Raw genomic sequence first — 22,439 nt, forward strand, 5'->3', positions numbered from 1 at the left:
TGGGTCAGATAAACCAGAGAGTGTTGGCACCCACCAGCTCCCTGAGAAATACCAGTCAATTCCATGATTGGATTACCACCTGACAGCTTTGAAAGTCTTCTATCCAACCTGGCTATCTCCTGAAAAGACTGGCCCTTTCCAACTAAATTTCCTACAAACACATCAAATTTAATATATCTAAACCAGACTCATTATATTCACCCTCTTCCAGCCTTTATTTCTTCCCTCTTTAAAATCTCAGTGAATAGTATATCTTCTGTTAGTCAAGCCAGAAATCTCTTAAACTCCACTTAAGACTTTAATTCCTCAGGTCTTCTTATTTAGTGCTTTCTCAGCACCTTATACCTACCTTATCTTTCTTCTTACCTTTATCCCATGTTGCAATTCCTAGTTTCATTTGTCTCCTACTAGACTATACAAACTTTCCATGGTGAGTGACCTTGTTCTGCTTTAGAAACAGCTCCTAGCACATTATACAAATCATATCAAATATAAATAAATACTAATAATATACTGTGACCTGGGCATAAGAATGAATAGAAATATATTCTTCTGGAGGCCCTATCTAGAACCAGCTTAGGAGAAGCCTTGAGAAGTAACTGCTTTTGTTAAGTGGTGCACGGCCGCACGTTTTCTGCAGTTCTCATTTAGCTACTCAGTATTTGCTCAAAGCTGTGTATGGGCCAGATGGGGACTAAGAATAATGAATGGAGGAAAGAAGAGGAAGAGAATAATTCCTTAAGTTACACCTAGATCTGTATAATGCTACTCAGGCTGATGAGCAGAGGGAGTGGTGAGTAGTCTTAAGTGCTTATGTGGGGCCACCATAGAGCCAATTTGTTCTAAAGGGACCATTATTGAATCGTTTTATAGGTTAGTCACTAGGGTTTAGCCACAAGGCAGAATTGGCCAACCTGCCATGTAGCAAATTCCTTCCTTGGTCTCTGAGAGAGCAGTGAATCCCTGTTGCCATGGGATCAGGTTAGCAGTGCACTCCTCATGAGGGTAGCCCAACACTGCCTCACAGCTGCCCCATAATGGGTCCAGGGCTCTAAATGTTCATTATCACCATGGGATGCCTGGCATGGTGGCCCTCACCTGTAATCCCACCATTCAGGAGGTGGAGGCTGAAGGATCCAGAGTTCAAAGCCAGCCTGGACCACATAGTTGAGGCCCTGTCTCCAACAACAAAAAAGAATTGATAAATTCCCAGCCGAACAGGGAACATACTCATTCACATGAGAAATGGGCACATCTGAAAGAAAGCTGTCAAAGAGAATGACTGCTGAGATGCCAAGACTTTTGAGCTCTCTATAAAACAAGTTCTTTTACAGAAATGGGTTTTTTTGGGGGGAGGGGGGTGGGGATGGGGGAAGGGCTGTTCTTGAGACAGGCTCTATGTAGCACAGGCTGGCCTAGATCTTTCCAGCCTCACTTCAGCTTGCCTGGTACTGGGATTACAACAGCACACCACCATGCCTGGCTTACATGTTTCTGTTAGTCTTCCCATTAACAGTATTCACTGGAGTTTATGTAAAGATATAGCAACTGATCCATCTTCCAATACTGCCTTCATGTTTTTATTCCTTTTGTAGACAAATTCCCTTTTTTTCCTTCCCCTGTGCTGGGAATAACCAGGGCCTGCAGCATGAAGATTACTTGAGACTGTCCTTCACTAAACCTGATACATTAGCGTGTATCTTTAGCTGTATGCTTAAAACCATTAAAATCTGCATTTTTTTCAGTCACTGCATTGTCATTTCATGTGACTATCCCCAACTCTTAGGTGTTTGGCAGAGCAACCATTGTAAGCTGTCATCTCTAAGTCAGGGACATTTCTTTCATTTATTCAGGTGAAGGAAGGCAGAATAGCTGTAAGAGCTTTGGCTTTCAGAATTAGTTGGTTGAGCTGCCAGATTTGAAGTGGAAGTTATAGTGGGAGCTTTAATGATAACACTTTGAAGGATAGCTCCAACACTTACCAACCTTTTAATTAAAGCTATCTCTTCTCTTTCAGCACAAACTATCCAAACAGTAAGCATTTCTATTTCAAATGTTTGACAAAGGGAGGGCAGGTGGTTTGTCATCAGGACTGGTACTTCACTTACTTGGCACTTGCTATGGACTGAAGTTTTCAGGTTCTGTCTCTTGTCCTCTTTCGTATGTTGAAGCCATCATTCCTAATGTGATGGTATGAGGCAAATCCTTTGGAGGTAATTAGGTTATAAGGGTGGAACCTTTGTGAATGGGATATGAGAAATGAGAGAAATGAGCTTTCTTCACCCTGTTGAAGGAGGACATATCAAGAAGGTAGCCGTCTACAAGCCAGGAAGAGAGCCCTCAGGAGGAACCAGACCAGCCAGCAAATCAGACTGATGTGTCTTCTCAGCCTCCAGAACTGAGAGAAATAAAGTCTGTTGTTGAAGCCACGCAGTCTATGGTATTTTTGGTATAGCAGCCCAAACTAAGACAGCACTATGATAAGTGTTTCACCTATATAAACTCCCTTAATGCTTCTCTTGGGGGGGTAAAAAACAAAACAAAACAAAAAAAACAATCAGAGAGATTAAGTAGTTTGCCAAATCATGTTAACAGATTATTAGTAGTGATACCAGGATTTAAACCCACTACCTCCAGAAAGCACTTTCCATCTGGACATGGTCTGCCACCTCTTATCTTAACATCAGTCATACCAGCAAACGAGGCATCCAATTCCAGAAACAAAGAATACTGTCTCTATGTGCAATCATAAACCCTCTCTAAATTATTCAAGGCAGATTACACTGATATATGTGAAAACTGGTAGTCCCAGTAATAAGTCTGTATTAAATTTAGTTATAAAATTACATTACTGGTTGAAAATTAGTTTCCTGTTGCACACCAGTGATTATATAACTTCAACACAAAATTTCTTTTATTAAATTAGATGATTGAATGCATACCTCTTAACAAAACTAAAGCCCACAGCATTTGCTAAATCAAGGGAGTATTTAATGCACACCAAAATGTTTAATTATTTTAAATTGTATAGACTTTTTATTCACTTGAGAAGACTGCACAAAAGATTAATGAAACAGTGCAGTATTTTTAACATACCATTTAAGACATCAGCCAAACAAGCAAAAATACAGCACTTATTTTCAAGTAAATTGTATGTCAATTTTAAGTGGCACACTTCATTCCGAGGTTCTGTGATTGTATTACTACTTTGCTTTTAGCAGAAATAACATGCTGTATCTCAGCTATGTGCAAACAGCTAGCTATAGATTCTATAGACATTTGATGCCACAGACCTTGATATTTAATTGCATTGGGAATAAATGAAGTAAACTCTGGGTTTTTTGATGGAACTCAAGTTTGAACTAAGGGAGGGCTTCATGCTTGCAAAGCAGGCATCATGACTTGAGCCATGCCTCCAGTACAATTTGCTCTGGTTATTTTGCAGATGGGGGTCTCATGAACTATTTGCCTGAGCTGGCCTCAAAACTTGATCCTCTTGATCTCTGCCTCCCAATTAGCTAGGATTATAGATGTTAGCCACCAGCACATGGCTGAAGCATACTTTTGGCAGTCTTTTCTCCTCCATTCTAACGCCTGATAGACTCACCAATATAGTATACACAGATCTGCTAGTCAAAACCATTAGTATTGGCCAGTGTTTTAAACAAACATCCCTGACTGCATAGATACAGTAACATCCTAAATAAAGGTCACAAAAAAGTTTTTCAATTAAAACCTAAAATACTTGAATGGCTTTTATCTTTAGATTTTTCTGTATTTCCAATTTTTTAAAATAATTTTTATAAACCAGAAAAATAATCTAAGTATAGTTAAGGTACAAATTCATTTTGCAAAAGAAAATGCAGATTAAAAATGAGGTCCATAATCAAAATCAATACATCGACTTAAATCTCCCCTTTGTGGTATGCTTAAGGATAAGTAGAAATTCAGAAATTTAATGAAAGTAAATGACAAGTACTGAACACACCCAAAACAAAATCGAAAGCTAACGAAGGAGTTACAATAAAAATCTTTATTTAGGTTTGGTCAGTACAGGTAAGGTATACTGGAGTCACAGAGCAATATGCACTAACAGGATACAACAGTTCATAAAAACTGAGTAACTATGCACACAAATTCTTAAACATTCAGTCACCTAAAGATAAATGCACAGATGTATGGTGGAAAAAACTGTATCTAACATTGAAACTACTATAGGACTCCATCAACAAGTCCAACTTTTAGTGATAAAAACTACTGTACTGGGCAAACCTGGCAGTCATAAACCCACAGCTACTCTAACAAGTCTGAATGGTGTGTTATGTATATAACAGCATGGATAAGAATGCCCTCACACAGCACAGGTTCTAGATAGACACAGATATATACAGATACCATTGTTATACTTTATGGAAAGATTCCCATTTACAACTTCACATTAACTCATATAAAAATAACTTGACCCTACACAAAATGTCCTTTTAGCAACATTCAAAGTAATTAACTGTTACAATTTTCAAAGTGGCAGAGGTATTGAAGCAGGGGGTTGGGGAAGGGAAAAAAAAAAAAAAAAAAGAACCAAACAAAACAAAAACACACACCCACGAAAAGGCAAATTGTGACAAAAGTATGCATTAATTTTCTGGACAGTATCCTCTCCCAAATTAAAGACACTGTATAAAATTTGTTGGAAAAATATTACAAAACTGAACCCTATACATTTACACTTGAGTCCAAGCCATTCTGAACGTGGCGGGAACCCACAGTTCGGTTACCTTTCCCACTCACTGCTTTCTCCTCTTGAGGGTCAGGATTGGAGTCTGTGTCATTTGAGTGGTGTGTGAGAGAATTTTCACTGCCCGTGGGAGAGTCTACACTTTCATACCCCGCACTGAGTTGGTTTACGTAACTACTACCTCCTCTGCCAGTTCTCTCCTCTGAGCTGTTGGAGGCCTTATTACCATTCCCTGGAGAAGAAGGAAAATCATCCTCGGTTGTGTTCCCCTCCCTGTGAAATCCAGACCCAGACGTCCTCTGACGGGAGGAGCTTCCATTACTTGGTCCGTTTGCCAGACGACTGCAGTCTTTACTTGTGGCCTCTGCCTGTTCTACAGGTTCAGAAGATGTAGTCCTGCTAGTACTTGGGGCTGGAGCTTGAGACTGCTGCTGTTGGTACTGAGCCAACTGCTGCCGTGTTTCCTTCAGTTGTTGCTGAAGAACTAGAATGGTACTCTGCATACCCTCTACTTCTTCGTCAAGTTGAATGATGAAGTCATTCAGTTCTGTGCAAAGGAAAGTCAAACCTACTTTAATATTTCTTTTAATATATTTAAGTGCCTGCCACAAAGTCAGACAGTCAATAAACACCTGATAAGTGAACAAATACAATTCTAAAACTGTAACAGTGTATTTTTTAAGTTTTACTTAGAATTTTTAAATTGCCATTCAGGAAAGAGTTTGTTCGGGGAGTAGTCAGATGCCTCAAATAATATACTACAGCAACCAAGCTAAAATTGATTCAAACTATCCTGCCATATACAACTGATGACAGCATGCAAACTTTTGTCCACCCTTACCTGTGGTCCTACCCTGGCTAAGCCCCCCTTACACTTCACCCTCTTAGCCAGTCTCCACAGCAGGTTCAACACTCAGGACAGTGTGGCTCTCACTCTTAACTCTCCAAAGAGGCTTATACTATAATCAAAGACTGTTCTACAAGAACAAAATCACCTGATTCTCAGAGATTGTTAAGATACACAAGCCCATTAAGTTTCTAAAGAGCCTTTGATAAAACATTCTCACCGCTACATAAAATTCTCCTACTATACATATGTGCAAGTAATAAGAGCTAGTAACTATCACTTTGAAAAGGTAGCTTTAAAGATAATACTTAGGGTACTGGTTTTCTTTGCAATTAACCTTCAGATATACTGATGGTTTAAATTTTTCAGTTTGGCTATGTTCCTTACCTACAATTAATCTTCACAAATAGGAGAAACAGCAGAGGCAGCTACACTTACACAAAAAAGGATGGAAGGCAAAATTCGGTTTTGTCTTAGCAAATTTTAAATATTAAATCTCACTTACTAATCTGGACCTTAGCAAGGACACCTAATTATATTATCTTCAGGCTACTGAAAATGGCTAAATGTTTCCAAGATTTATACTTAAGAGAAATAAAGGTATACCTTCTCTTAAGCAATTACTAAAATTTTAAATATCCTTATCCTAAAAACAAAAACTGACAAAATGCACAATAAGCAATTAGGAGAGTAGGATAGGCTTTACTGACTCAACAAAAACCGTTTCATTGACAATTTCATATAACCATCAGCTGAGAATAGCACGTACAGAATCTAGCCTATAACATTCATGCCTGACAGGTTTTTATTAAGCCAGTGCAAAGGCATCAAAACCTTACCATCCTGACTGCTTTTAAGCTCCTCACTGTATTTCTTCTGTAAAGCCAGCTCTGCTTCAAGCTGTGCAATACGGCCCTGGGACAGCTGCCTTCCAAGCTCTTGGTTCTCCTGGATAAGCATTCGACACTTCGCCATTAACTTTTTGCCTGTTTGGCTGTAAAGGAAAGGAGTCAACCATCACAAAATGAAGACTAAACTCTCTATAACTCTTTTTGCTTACAAGTATTACAGCAATAGATACAACATGTACAGAACATAGCTATGTCACAGAAGATGCCATCCTATAATTATCTTCTTTCCTGGAACACATCCATCTTCATTTCAGTATTTTGCCAGTACCGCAAAGTAAAGCCTAAACAACAAGGGCCATATGACCACCTTTTGTTTTTATTACATCACTAACCTATTTTCCTCCCAAATTATCACTTGCAATACAAACAGACTAGTTAACACACACCTTGGATATACCAGCACAAGATACTGAGCTTTACCAAACAGAAAAGTTCTTTAAAACATACAATCACAAATGTATACTACTTTATTTTGTGGGTGAACTCAGGGCTTCATGCTTGCAAAGCAGATGCTCGAGCCACACTTCCAGTCCATTTTGCTGTTTATCTTGGAGATGGGGGTCTCGTGAATTATTTGCCCGGACTAGCCCTGAACCACAATCTACCTGATCTCAGCCTCCCAAGTAGCTAGGATTACAGGCATGAGCACCAGCACGCAAATGAATATATGCCTCTCTATACCTATAAATGAATTAGAATACATTTATTCTTTTTAGAAAAATGTATATAAGGGTTCCACTTAATAAGTAATTCTCTGGTGTATATATGTATCTTCCACACTTCTTAATATATCTAACCCATTAATAAGTGAGGCACTTTCAGTATTTATTTTTTTAAAGCCTTGAGACCGTACAGAGGGTCCTCAGTGATCATATGCTTGCCTATCATGTGCTATCAAGAGTCAGGGTTTGATCCTCAACACTCAAAAAAACAAGTCTTTCTACTATTCTACTAATTAATTCTTCTTTTAACTTCTTTATATGAGACATATACCTTTGTGCTGCCAGACTGGGGTGTAAGTTTTCTAATATTGAAATATTTTATTGATTTTATTAAAGACCAAGTGTCCAAATAACAGTTTCTCAAGAAAACATTACTGCTTTTCTTTAGCTTAAGCAACAATGGTAGAAATTAGAATCACATTTGAAGGGCTCTGACTTAAGTATATGATACTAATTTGGATAAGGGATAGTTTGACATGCTTGTCATTAGGTTAAGTCCAGAATGGCTGTATTGGTTAAAAACAATTTGTTATTCTAGTTCTTTTTTCCTCTAATGGGACTTGCACGTGCCTGGCAATTACCTCAGAATACATCTGGATCCTAGAAAGCCTTAGTACTTTAAATGGGGGCACTATGCAGCTAATTCTCATCCTTTCAAGTAGTGTTACAAAGTTCTTTTGCTCTACACCCTGTGTTCTAACCTGATATAATTTAACAATGTTTGTAATTGTTTCCTTACAAAAATCTGTGCAACAGTAAACCTGGGTTACTACTATTCAAAGCAGCCCAAGGGTGAAAGAAGTTTAGTTGTTTTTGTTTGTTGGTACTGGGTTTTGAACTCAGGGTCTCAGACTCTCTAGGCAGGTATCTACCACTTAAGCGAATCCACCAGCCCTGTTCTGTGTTGGGTATTTGGCCCAGGCTAACTTCAAACCTGGACCAAAATGTTTTATTCTTTAAATGCCAACTTTTCTCTGCTCCTGTAGCTCCAGATTTCCCCCATTTGCCATCAGCACCTTTAGACTTTGCATCCACTAAACACCAGTTTAGAAATCAAACAATGAAGAAATAAGATGTAGACAATATTTTCAAAAACAGAGTTCTTTTCATTTAGTGACCTAGCTCCAACGATTTTGCTTTTTGCAAACTTACAGCATCTGTGTTTTCCAATTAACCTGAAAACTCTTTTATATGAATTTAATAGACAATTGTAAAGTACATCAATTTGTGACCTGACTTAACCTCATATAAAAAGCATCAAAAATCCTACAGCAAAAAAGTTTCATTTAAAAATTTACATTGGGAATGGGAAATAAAGGAGAATGATGGAGGGGTAAAGTCAACTATGATATATTGTAAGAACCTTTGTAAATGTCACAATGTACCTCAAGAACAACAATAATATGGTAATAAAATAAATAAGAAAGAACTCTGCAAAAAAAATTCACATTTTCAGTGACATGTGCCTGTTATACCAGCCCTCAGAAGGCTAAGGCAACAGAATAGGGTTCAAGGCTGCCTGGGCTACATAGCAAGACCCTGTCCAAAAAAGAAATTTCATATCATTTTATAATGCCTGTTTGAAGATGACTTTATTACCTCTAAAATTAAACTAAAAGAGCTAATGACAAAACCATCTTAAAACTGTTTTTTTTTTTAAACACTATAAATTTATGTCATTAACTATACCATAAGGAATTTTTGTTATGGTGCTGGCAAAATGCCTCAAATGGTAGAGAACCTGACTAACAAAAGTGTGAGGCCCCCAAAGTCCAAACCCCAGTACCCCCCTCCCCTCAAAAAAATTATGTTATGGTCATCACATAGCCAAAAAAAAAAAAAAAAAAAGATGAGTGGGCAGGGCGTATACTCACTGGTGTAGTGTGTGCTTAGCACGTATGAAGTCCTGCATTCAATACCCAGCACCTCCCCCCAAGAAAAAGAGGGTATGTGGGGGTATTGATGTAGCTCAGGACGATTACTTGCCTAGCATACCACTAATAAATAAATAAATGAAGTTTTTTAAAAGAAGAGAATTTAATTACACGTAAATATTTGAAAAAATATGAAAATCGAGGGTTTTTTTCTTGGGAGGGGGGAGCAGTACTGGTCTTGAGCTCAGGGCCTACATCAGCTCTACCACTTCAGCCACACCCCAGCCTGAGGATTCCTACTTTCATTTGAGTGTTTTTGAAATAATTTTTAATTACACACACCCCATTCCTAAAACAAAGTAACACATGAAGTAAATATAATGGGACTTAAAGATTTATGAAGAAAAGAATGCACATCAAACATTGCTTTTTTTGTGGTACTAGGGGTTTGATCTCAGTGACTACACCTTGAGCCATTCCACCAGCTCTTTTTTGTGAAGGATTTTTTTCAAGATAGGGTCTCACAAACTGTTTGCCTGGACTGGCTTCAAACTGCAACTCTCCTGATCTCTGCCTCCTGAATAGCTAGTATTACAGGCGTGAGCCACCAGTGCCCGGCCAAACATTGCTTTTAATAATCAAGGAATCACATTATTTTGGAGTGCAGTACACACAATTACCTAAGTGATTAAATGTGAACTGAGAAACTGCAAAATACTGAAAACACACCCCTTTGAATACATTTGCACTGTCAAATGAATGATTTATTTTAAAGTGGACAAGATAACTCAGGGAATCTCTCACTTTCTTACTGCTTTTTTGTTTTTGAAGCAGAATCTATATATGTAGCCCTAACTGGCCTTGAACGCTGGTTCTCCTGCCTTGGCCTCATGAGTGCTGAGAATATAGGCATGTGCCATCATGCCAGCTAGGGAATCTTTCTTCCTCAAAATTTAAACAGAAATAGCAAAGGGGGAAAAATATACCACACACGTACACGCACAAATACACACGCCCACACGCACGTGCGCGCACACACGTACACACGCCCATTCTATTTGACTACTATGGATTGATATTGACTGAGCACTGCTTGTTTCAAATTAATAATGTACTTATAGTACCCAATATACTCAGGCCTATCGCCTGAGTTAGGTAACAGAAATCCATTTGTAGGTGTTTAAAGTAATGTATGATTCATTAATATAAAGGAGATACTATGCAACCATCAAAAATGTAGTAACCTAGATGTACTAAAAAGAAAAAAGGCCCAAGAAATAAAATGGAGGGGAAAAAAAGCTGCAAGTCATCTGTACATGTGGTATGATCACACTTGCTTAAAACCTATATATATATGCGTACAAATATATATGCATGAAAAATTATCTTGATGACACCCAAAAAACTAATAGCAGTTACTGCTCCTAGAGAGCCAAATATGACAGGCTAATGTCACATCCAGGCGTGACACTTCTCATGTCCTCCTTTCTCCAATGTTTCAGTTTTATACACGAGCACATATCTTATTAAGAAAAAAGTTTAACAACAAGAAAAAATGCCCACAGACCTCAAAATGACTATCACCTATGTGGCGAAAAAAGATTCTGGCTAAATTTGAGTATATGTTAATAATATACTTAATGAATTACTTCTTGACCTACTAAAACTATATGTCAGCTATTTCTACTGTGATATTAAAATACACAGGATAAATATGAAAGGTTTAACTTGGGCACAACAAGCTAATTTCAAACAAATTTGGTTATACTTACCCTCCAAACCCCACAAACAGTGAGAATTTTAGAAGCAGATTTCTTCCTGAAAAGTCACACAGATTACTTAGTCAACCCACCCTCTGCCCCACAATCAGTTCCCTAGAGCACAAACATACAAGATACTTACAATTGATTTGAATGATTAAGAGAGAACTTAAGTCACCCTTGTTAAAACTGCACTTAAACGTTGGGACAAGCTGGAACATTTATCTTCCACTCATCTCAGACTCCATTATCACCAAGCGAAAATTCAAATTGGTGACTTATAGAATGATCTGACGAAAAAATTCACCTCCAGGTTTGGATGGAAGCATGTAGAAAATAATGCCTCATTTATCTAAATGATCAAATGATCACTATACCTTTTTTTCAATTCACAAAATGTCTCACTTAGGCCAGCCCATAGTTCCAGCACATTACTTCCCCCATTCTTCTGCCGGGAACTTGTGAGACTGTCCCACAGTAATTTCTACTGCAGTATCCTGGGACAAAGTGTCAGAAAGTAACAGTGGCAAGTCTCCTTGTCTTTTATGATACCAGCTGGAGTAAAGTCTTTTTTTTGGACAGCCTTTTCCTTCACTTTGAAATGCACAGAACAATTCTTCCAAAATGAATCTGCTCTCCACAGCCCCTCCAAATTAAAATGTTAAGAGTACAACAAAATGAGAATATTCCTTAAACTTAAAAAAAAAAAAACAAAAAAAAAAAAACCAACTACTTGAAGGCACATTTAATTTAATATCAAGAGTGTAATACAAAGGGCTCAAATACAATGAAGGAACACATTCCCCCACTAACACCAACAATGCTGCTTTAACATGTGCCTGTTGGGTGGGATGAGTTTCATAAAAGTTCACTACTGAAAAAAATAATGCAGTGAGTCTCATCACAGCCAATATCCTTATACAATCTAGTTGTGAAATGAATGTTTATAATGCTTCCAACAGTTTAAACCTGAAATTTGATACCACACCTTTATGTTTGTACATTCCTCAGTTAAGAATATCTACAGTTTTCAAAACCATTCAAAGAACAAACCATTGATTTAAACCACATTGATTGAAGGCTCCATCCAATAATACAGAGCCCTAAGCTAACTGGTTAAATAGATGCACTACTTGTACTGACATCTACTATTTGTCTGATGACTATTAAGTTGGTTCTTATCAAGTAAATTCTTTAAAGGCAAATTCACCTTTTGACCCAGTAGTTCATTAACAATCATGAAGTCCACAGTCTTATTGGCAAAACTGGTATACAGTGTCTCTAAGTCACTATGCTCAAGGTTAAGAGCGATGCAATTCCATGTTTACATTTTACTGGAATTTTACATGTTCAATTCATGATTTAAAAATCTCTAGGTTTTCAATCCTCCAAACTGTCTGAAGACACAATGTGCCACAGACTTAAGACTTCTGTTTCTCCCTCTATTTTCTTCAAACAGAAACATTTCTCAAGTGTCTACATGTTCTAGAAGGGGAATTTTTCGGAGGTGGCCTCTTCTTCGGAATAGTCCGACGGCATCAGGCCTTTGAAGCAAGGGGAAGGGGAAGAGAAAAAAAGCTGAAACACAAGGTTCATCTGGTAAGTTTTACATTAACCATTACAAGCTGGACAGTGTAAGAATGTGGCTTTTTTGGCTCAAAAAGTCTGAGTCTTGGTGTGGAAACGAGTACTTGGCTGTCCCACCACAGCTTTCTCGTAGTGGGACTGTCAGGGAAGTCTTGACTGGGGAGTATGATTTGTTTACCTATCAGGCGTAAACTTCCAGGCACTCAGTTCATTTTGGGCTTGTTCCAGTTTGTCTTTAGTCTGTTCCAGTTCACCTTTCATTTTTAGGAAAAACAAGTTGATCGCTGGATCTACCATTGTTGATCTCAGTTGGGCAACACTCGGCTGCTGGACTTGCTTGAGGTACTGGATTTGAGTCTGCGCAAAGCAAAAGAAACAATTACTACCAAACCAAAGAGTGCACATAAGAAGATGGGGGAAACTCCCTTTCGTTATTTTGATTCACCTGCTCATTTATTAAGCTCTTATCCCCTTGAATCTTAAAATTCTCTCCAGGAGCTTGGGGAATTACTCCACAGTATAGCAAATGTGAACAAACCCATAGGTTGTGCTGGAGCACACACACACACACACACACACACCCCAAAGATGTACTCTAAAAAAGTACAAATCAAAGCTGAGTGTGGCGGTGCATGCAAGCAATCCCAGTATTCAGTAGGTGGAGGCATGAGAATTCCATGTTTGAGGTCAGTGAGACCCAAAAGGGGAGGAAAAATAAGGGCTGCAGATGTGGCTCAGTAGTTGTAGAGTGTTTGTCTAACATGTACAAGGCCCTGGGTTTGATCCCAGCAGTGAAAAAAGATAAAGAAAAGGCACAAATTAAAAAACCAACTGTTGCCAAGTATGGCAGCACATGCCTGTAATCCCAGCATTCAGGAGGCAGAGGCAGGAGGATTGAAGCGCGAGGCCGGCCTGGGCTACATAGCCAAGACTCTGTCTCAAAACAAAGCGAACACCAAATTTAAGGTTATCCACGTAGGATTTGTGGAAATCTGAATGCACCTTCATATCTGGGACTTCGAAATAAAGAGGTTACATCTCACTTTGCAACCAAAACAGTTTTATTTAAAAAAAAAAAATCTACTTACTAAACATGCTGACATACACTAGATAAAAGCAAAGTTTAAAATATTAATTATACTCAGTGGGATCTTAGTTTATTTTTGCCTGTAGAAATTATCCTACATAAAATTTCCCTAAAATATGCCAGATATAGAAAAGTTTGTACTTCTAAATTTAAAAATATATGATACTGGCATTACATTTTCATAGAAGCAAAATTCTATGGCACCTTAAGCCAAAAAAAGTATGCTCCCCCCCCTTTTTGTGTAATGTTAATCACAGAATTGTAAAGCTAAAAGGTAACTGACCTAATTCACATTGCTGTGATTAGAGTTGTAGCTCTCAGGCCTCCTGACTCCCAGTCTAGAGCTTCTACCACCATATCACAACCCAACTTACACTGAAACCTTAAAATTTCATCTTCAGTTGTACCACTTAGTAGCACACTACAAATGTATTTCAAGAATATGAAATACAGTTAGTAACATTAGATTCATCAATTTCTTCATATCCAAAGTAGAAGTGGTTCAAGATCCTGCTCCACACTCAGACTTAAACAGAAGGAAAGTTAAAACTGCCTACCATAAATTTAGTACAAGACACAATACTAAGTGGAAACAGAAATAATATTTAACTTAGATATATTTTTAAGCTATTCATTTTAAACCAAAAAACCCACAAGCTTCTAAGGTAATTTAATACAGGAAGAATAAAGTGTATCTTTTTTTGAGGGGGGGTTCATGGGGGTTGGGGTGCAGTGGGGAGTGGCACAAGCTTGAACTCAGGGCCTCACACTTGCTAGGCAGGTGATCTACCACTTAAGGCACTCCACCAGCTCTGTTTTATGATGGGATTTTTCGAGAGGATCTCACGAACTATCTACCCAGGCTGGCTTTGAACCATAATCCTCCTGATCTCTGCCTTCTGAGTAGCTGGGATTAAAGGCGTGAGTCACTGGCAGCTGGCATAAAGCAACTTTAATAGTGTTTATCATGTGCTCATCTCATTAATTACAACAGTCTCCACAACAGAGTCAGACTTGGCTTTGCAAAATCCCTACAGTCAATACTTTTTGTCATGAAGAGACACAAATATGACTAGAATAAAATTCCTTTGTTAGAGAAAAAAGCACTGAATAAAGTGTCTTAAAAGTCAGGCTGGTGGAGTGTGAAGTGTTAGAGCGCCTGCCTTGCAGGTGTGAGGGCTAAGTTCAAACCCCAGTACTGACAAAAAAAAAAAAAAGTTTTAGCCTGTAATCCTAGCTACTCAAGAGGCAGAGATCAGGAGAATTGTGGTTCAACGCCAGTCCCAGGCAAATAGCTTGGGAGACTCTATCTTGAAAAAACCCATCACACAAAGGGTTGGCAGAGTGGCTCAAACAATAAAGACTGCCCTGCCTAGCAAGTGTAAGGCCCTGAGTTCCAGCTCCAGAGTTGCCAAAAAAACACAGTTTTACTCCTAAGCTATTTTTGATTGGCAAATGACTACATAAGAACTAGGAAAACAAAAACAATCGATTTTGATTGATAAACAGAGTTAACCAAGTATTATAAAAGTCTAAGAACAGAGGGCTGGAATATACATAGCTCAGGGGCATGCCCAGACCCTCAGTTACATCCTCACCACTGCCTCCCTTCCAAAAACCCTCCAAGAACAATCATTATTTCTTTGGCTACCTTACATTCAAAACTTGCTAAATAAATGGAATGGGTAGACTTGGCAAAGACTGCATGTAGACAAAAAAGAAACAATTACTTAACAGCATGTCAGACCAACAGAAGATCTATATATACAGAATAAAAAAAGATTCCTAACACCATATTAATTTGTTCTATGTTTATCTTAATTTGAAACACTGAGAGTAAAAGTGCCAGCCCCTTTGGAAAAGGTAGGTATCTAATACAATCCTTACCACTTTTCCTCCATTCTCACGAGGGTATGGAAGGAGAGCTCTTGTTCAAGGTCAATCCCTCCATCTATCTGCCTTCTCTGGTATCTTACTCCCATTCTTTCTGCTTCTTAAATTCTGTATGTCTGAACTCTCATTTAATAGTTCCTCTACAGCTTGTACATTTTCCAAAGTGTCTCATCCTAAATCCTATCAATGTGGTACATCACCTAGTAACACAAGTATTAAATTAAAAAACTACCTCAGGAAAGAAATGTTAGCTATGTCTCTAAATGATGTATCACCTCCTCAAATCATTCAAATCTTGCTTCAGCCTCAACTGAAACAGGTTCCACTAAAGTGACCCACAGCCTCCTAACCGCCAAACCCAGTAATTTAACATTCTTACGTTACTGAAACTTACTTTTGCTGCTGACACTAATACTCACTTTCTTTGCCTTTAGAGGGAGGAAGGGATTGCATTTTCTCAGTTTTCCTAACATTATATATACCCTGTTCTTCTTAAATTTGGTCTCCTTTATAGGTTCTATGCTAGTAGCATCATTGCTCATGGTCACACAAGGCAAACCTGACAGCCATCCCTAAGTTTCCTCATTACTTCTCCAACAATTGACCAAGTCCTATTTGTTGTACCAACAAAAGATCTATCCACTTTCTGGCCACCAATGGCTTTACCTCACTTGAACTCTTTTCCTCTTTTTTTAAGAGCTTCCCAACTGGTTTTCTTGTTGCAAGTCCTTTTCTTTTGAAGTCTATCGTCCATATTCAAGCCAGAATCATACACCTAAGATACCTCCTGACCAACCAAATAAATTTCCTTCTTAAAAATTCTCCAGTGGCTCCCTCACACCTAGAGTAGTATCTATGAACCCAGGCCCTCATCCTCTTTTCATCCTTATCTAAAACAGTGACTTTACTTCCCATATATAATCTTGCCCTTTCCTTGTGTTTTTGCTCCTGTGGCTCTGGTCTGGAAAACTTCACCCTTTAATGTAACTGAAAGAACAACTGGCCACACTTTGCAGAGGAAGGATATAAAAAAGAACTAGATATAAAATCCAACTAGAAAAGGTTGGATTCTACCTGAAATAATCTTTAAATCCAGGTTGAAAAGACCAAAAGAGTGATATGATAGGAAATCACCCACTAAAGGCTCTGACCAGGCATGACACTCATTTAAACTGCCACTATGTACAGAACATCTGGAGATTCTGACATGAGTCAATAGGACATATTGTCTAGGCAATTGGTAAAAAGTACCTGAGCTATGATGTCAAGAGTAGGAATAAGGAAGAAAGGATTCAAGACACTTTAGTGACAGAAGACACTGCACTATCCATTCACACTCCCGACAGTTGTTAGCATACTGAAGGTAAGATTCATTCTTTGAGTGAAAGGGAAATTTACTAAGGTAGTCGTCCATGACTACAGAGGAAAAATTAAGTATCATATCAGTGCTAGTGATGACTGAAGTAAACGTAGAAACAAAAGGAGAAAAAGTGATGACCCAGTAAAGAAAATGGGTTAGTAGAGTGGCTCAAGTGGTAGAACACCTGACCAGCAAGTGCAAAGCCCTTAGTTCACCCCACTATCACCAAAAGGAAAAAAAAAAACCAAACAAAATAAAGGGTACTCTTTTTCTTTAGCAAAGGAAAAGGTAAAAAGTCATTTTGTGAAAGTGAAGTGAAAAAGAATAGGGACTTTTGTGGAAATACAGACAGACTCTGAAAAGGAAGTGAAAGGACTGTGAGCCCTTAAGAACATTCTACTAGTGAAATAAAATAATAATAATAAAAAGAACATTCTATATGTACATTTGTTTTTACTGTCTTCAACAATCAAAATGCCTTACACATTAGAATATTTTACTAAGTAGGGATCAAATGAATGGAGAGTAAACAAACAGTTGAAATACTCAGATTTTAAAACTTCAAACAAGGATAGACCTATAAAATTTATATATAGATAAATACATACACACAAGCTTTAAAAAGAAAGGAATGGTTAGGTCTATCAAAGACAGCATAAGACTGAGTCTAAATTACCAAAGACAGACAATCAAACATGTCATTAGACTTCAGATCTATGTAGACATGGCAAATAGTACAAATAAGAATTCTAAAAGAAAGCAATGTAGAAGTTGCTCACACTAAGATAAATAGTCCCATGCAAAGACTGAGAGGAATAAAAGATAAACTATGTTAAGCAATCTGTACTGCTTTTCATTCATTATTGAACCCTCAGATATCAGCTATCTGAAAAAATATTTGGATTGATACACCAATTTTCACAAAGCACTGAAATTTCAGGGAATGCTTTCTTGGCCACCAAAGAAAATTTAAAATCTAAAGATGAGATGTTACCTACAAAAATTATACATTCAGCATATTTACAACTCTAAGCATATATATTGTAACAAAATATGCATTTATACTTTCCAGTACCATTAAGTATTAATGGTAGTGATTTATATTCAATCCAATTCCTCGTCACAGCGGTCAACAGTCTAAAATACTTACCGTACACTCTTGCATCTCTTGTTCCTTGGTTGCTAGTCGCATTACAAGGATATTCTCCCTGCGTGCAGACTCTTGCTGCTGTTGCTTTAGTTTTTCTTCCGACTCCCTTAAGCCAGTTACATCATTTGCTGAATTAAAAGAAAAATAATCCAAAACATTACTTCAAGATCAAACTGATCTAATCAAAAGAAAGTTCTAACTATCTTTGTCAAAAACAAAAACAGAATTCATCAAGCCATTAGTTTTTCATCCTATTGTTTTAATTTTTTTCTAAGTGGTATTGGGGCTTTTCTAGGCAGGGACTCTTACCACTCTACCAGCCCTTTTTTTGTGATTGATTTTTCTGAGACAGGGTCTTGAAAACTATGTTTGGGCTGGCTTCAAACCAGGATCTTCCTGATCTCTGCCTTCTGAGTACTTAGGATCACAGCACAGGCGTGAGCCACCAGCACCCAGTAATGACAAGGACATTTGTTCCTGATCATGACAGCTCTTTCTGGAGGCAACTGTGTTATAGTGTTCTACAACTACCTAACACTAGACTGAATTATGTTGTTAAAGTCTAATGTGTTCCCACCAGAACACAGGAAGTGGCATTAGCTACATTTCTTTAGAGTATTCACAAAAATCCCAATTGAACTTTCTAACCCATTCAATATAAAAATGCCATTAACTGCATGGACAAATAGCACCTGAAACTTTATAAGATTCATGATCTTTGTGAATAATATTGTTCTGTAGTAATCAAAATTTTAGGATATTAAGCTTTCTGGAATTGGCAAACTATATTGGCTTCTATAGTCTAATGAAAAGTGACAAACTAGAATGGTTTAAAATTATGAACTTCCTCAATATCGTTAGCAAATGTTGAAAAAAAATCTGTATCTATATCCTAATGTTACAATTTAAGTGTTCATAAATTTGTAACTCTTTTCTTGACTATTAACTCATACTCCAATTCAAACTCCCATACAGAATGAGTTAAAAACAAATCAAGAAGTGTCAGGCAGCTGTAAGTCACCTAATACACGCTGCTAAGAGTCCTGCACTTCATTTTGCCAGTCATGCCATTGTATGACCACTGCCCATCGTCTTCCTCAATGACTCGGAATTCCTAGATTCCTTTGATCAAAAGGGATCAAATGTCACATGTGATTATATTCTCCAATTCCTAACAGTGCCTGGATATAGTTCTTATAAGAAAATGATTGACTTAAAATTACATTTGCTCCAATAAACCAATTATTTTATGTTTATTACAACAATGTAATAGGAGACTATTCCTACAATCTTTAGGAAGCTACCACTCAAATGAACTTACAGTTAAGATCTGTGTACTTTCCCTCCAAAGCCTGGACATATGCTTCATATTGTTTCCATCTAGAATAAAGACAAATGCATGTTAGTACTTACATTAAAACTGGTTTTATTAAATATGAGAAAATCATATCCATAAATCTAAAACATTACAACTGAGAATTCTGCTAGACGATTTTTAATTTAGAGGTAGATTCATTTTCCTAAATCTCACAGGAAAATGACAATCTAGGCTTAACACGATGCCTAGATTACAAAAGCTGAATAAAAACCCTACACTACCTTTGACAGTGTTGCCTGGAAAATATGTGCCTAATTCCATGTGTTTTTCTCAAAGCAGTATTAATTTTTTTCAAGTTAAATGGCACACAACTGTACACATATTTATTGGATATAGTATGATATGATACATGTATACAATGTGTAGTGACTGAATCATCTCTTTAAACATCTGTCATTTTTTTCATGTTGGAAACCTTCAAACTTCTACTTCTTTGTAAAGTAATAAATTTATTTTTGGTTAAAAAAGGGAGAAGAGATAATATTTGTCAAGACTATTTGTAAAACTGTATCTAATTGGTAGGAACCTGCATAAATGTCAGATGCAGATATAAGGACAGCTTATATTTCTCTACGCTTAAAATACACAAACAGGTCATTATTCATTATTTGCCTTGGGGAATTACTGCAGATAAACCATAAAAATTTCCCCAGTCTTATGTTTAAGCAATTCCTAATGGAAAATAGCCTTCCCTGAATGATTGCTATCTGGTCATTTAAGAGCTATGTTTTCTGGTTGCTGTCCTAGTTATAACTAATTCAAATTAATTTCACAAAGCTATTTTATAATCTTCAATCAGATATGCTATAAGAATTATTAATATTACAATATAATGGGGGGAACTAATCTACCTTCAATATAAAAACTACTGTCCAGTCAAAGCTATGCTTATCATTATGACTCCTACAACTTAGGACACATACAGGAATTCATCAAATGTTTGAGAATCAGTAAAGATCTTTTGTGGAGGTTGTGTAAGAACTATTTTAGAGAAATAGGAAAATATAAAATCCCAAGCAAGAAAATCTTACCAAGAGGATAGAAAAAAAAAAAAAAAGACTAAATAAACAAGTACTTGATTTTAAATCACCAAGGGAGTTCAAGAGGAAAAGAATACCTCACCTAAAAGTCTTAAGTGAAAATCCCCTAAGAAAGACCTTTAATTGACCTCAAAGGTATAAACCGTACAAGATTTAGATATCCGAGAGATTACTTAATGTAAAATATTCTACTATGCTTGTTATTAAGATTACTGATTTTTTTCCTCCTATAGTTCAATCAAGAAAGACTGCAAGCCTGGTGCTGTGGTGTGCACCTGTAATCCCAACTACTTGGGAGGCAGAGGAAAGAGGACTGCTTTAGCCTAAGAGTTTGAAAGTCAGCCTGGGCAACAATCAGAGAACCCATCTCAAAAAAGCTGGGTAGGAGGCTAGGCATGACTCTAAGTGGAGAAGCATTTGCTTAGCAAGTGTGAGGCTATGAGTTTGAACCCCAGTATCACCAAAAAAAATAATAAAATATATGGGCAGGGCATGTGTGACTCATGCTTGTAATCACAGATACTCAGGAAATGGGGACTGGGACAATCGAGGTTCTAGGCCAGCCTGGGCAAAAAGGTAGTGTGAACCATCTCAAATAAACAGGAACAGCTGTCTAAGGCCAGCTCCAGGACAAAAACACAAGACCCTATGGGAAAAGCAAAAAAGAAGTCCTGGTTCAAGTGATAAAATGCCTGCCTAGCAAGCATGAGGCCCTGAGTTCAAACTCTAGCACCACAAACACCACACACACACACACACACACACACACACACACACACAAAGATGAGCATGGTGGTATTCTCCTATAATCCCAGCAGTGGGGAGGCTGAGGCAGGGGGATCACAAGCTGTCTTTGGCTACATAGCTACAACAAGCCTGTCTGTACAATAACAAAAAGGATTGCAATCAAACCAGAAATTACCATCTAAGGGAGTGCACCATAAAAAATGCACAAAAAATAATGCCAACATCTAAGTTAGGTAGTAGATGTTTTTCTTAGCTTTACAGGACAAAGTAATAAAGATACACAATGGAAAATTTTTTGTAGTACCTTATGGGAAAGAAGAGAAAGCTTCAGGCCACGATAAAATAAATCAGTATAAACTCTAGTTAATAATGAAATGCACCACCTGTGTCTCTTTAGCATAAAAAAATCCTTTCCCGCCCCCATTTTTCGCTTGTTAAATGGCTTAGTTCTTCAAAATAAAAATAAAAATCCCATGAATTTCTAAAGAAAGTAGAGTTCAATGAGTTTCTAATGTTTGCTCTGAAAAATCATGATTTTAATCTAAAAATTATCAAGTCAAAATACAGAAACAACTTTAAGTTACAAAACACAAAATATTCACTTTCTGATTCCTTACACCTAATTATTAGATTATTAGAATGCTAATAATCTGTCTTTGTAAAAAAAAAAAAAAAAAAACTGTAACAACCACAGTAAACCTTAAAAATAATTTAACTCAACCCCTTTGACTTACAGAAGAGAAAAGAAACAATAACTTCATTTCATTAGTAAATAATGCATTTCTTCCTTAACTTGAAATCATCTTTCAGATTAGAACTTTTTCAACTGTTACATGTAAAAAGAACTATACTAAAATAAGCCCAATGAGCTGGGTATAGTGTACACATTTGTAGTCCCAGCACTTGGGAGGCTGAGGCAGCAGAATGGCCACTTCGAGGTCAGCCAGGACAACATAGCAGACCTTATCTCAAAAAACAAAAAAAAAAAAGAAAAAGAGCCTACTAATGTATTCAACTTAATGTATCCTGAGAGGAGAGTCTTTCCCTATAGCATGTTGCACAAAAAGTGCAAGTGCTTCCCAAGTAACAAATATGGACATCTAACTATGAAAAAAAAAGTTTAGATTCTGTGTTGGCCTAGAAATTACCTAAGCTAATGCTGTAGTTCTTTAAAGTGTTGTATTTTCCTCCATGATTATATAATGAAGAAACAGGTCACAGCAAATATGTCCAAAGAAGTACACTGAGTAACTTGAGGCTGTATTATCATTAAAAACATGCTGGGTGTGGTGCTGCATACCTGTAATCCTACCACTTGGGAGCCTGAATTCAAAACCAGACTGAACTA

At 37.3% G+C, this 22,439-nt stretch overlaps 1 protein-coding gene and 1 long non-coding RNA gene across 2 annotated transcripts in view; one reads left to right on the forward strand and one right to left on the reverse strand.

Annotated features, from left to right (window-relative positions):
- Nucleotides 1-4,012: 4,012 nt before the first annotated feature.
- The window catches only part of Wtap (WT1 associated protein), a 29,324-nt gene continuing 10,897 nt past the window's right edge, over nucleotides 4,013-22,439 (reverse strand). The window contains exons 4-8 of the mRNA XM_074071144.1: nucleotides 19,248-19,306; nucleotides 17,927-18,054; nucleotides 12,615-12,793; nucleotides 6,422-6,576; nucleotides 4,013-5,282 (exon numbers count right to left, since the gene is read on the reverse strand). Coding sequence (XP_073927245.1) covers nucleotides 4,714-5,282; nucleotides 6,422-6,576; nucleotides 12,615-12,793; nucleotides 17,927-18,054; nucleotides 19,248-19,306 — 1,090 coding nt within the window. The 3' untranslated portion in view covers nucleotides 4,013-4,713. The remainder of the gene's footprint in view (nucleotides 5,283-6,421; nucleotides 6,577-12,614; nucleotides 12,794-17,926; nucleotides 18,055-19,247; nucleotides 19,307-22,439) is intronic.
- Nucleotides 10,255-15,319, forward strand: LOC141422597 (uncharacterized). The gene is made up of 2 exons (XR_012447276.1): nucleotides 10,255-12,448; nucleotides 12,704-15,319. It is a non-coding gene; the product is annotated as an uncharacterized lncRNA (long non-coding RNA).

Source organism: Castor canadensis, chromosome 1 (assembly GCF_047511655.1).
Source record: "Castor canadensis chromosome 1, mCasCan1.hap1v2, whole genome shotgun sequence".
In the NCBI taxonomy this organism is placed as follows: domain Eukaryota; kingdom Metazoa; phylum Chordata; class Mammalia; order Rodentia; family Castoridae; genus Castor; species Castor canadensis.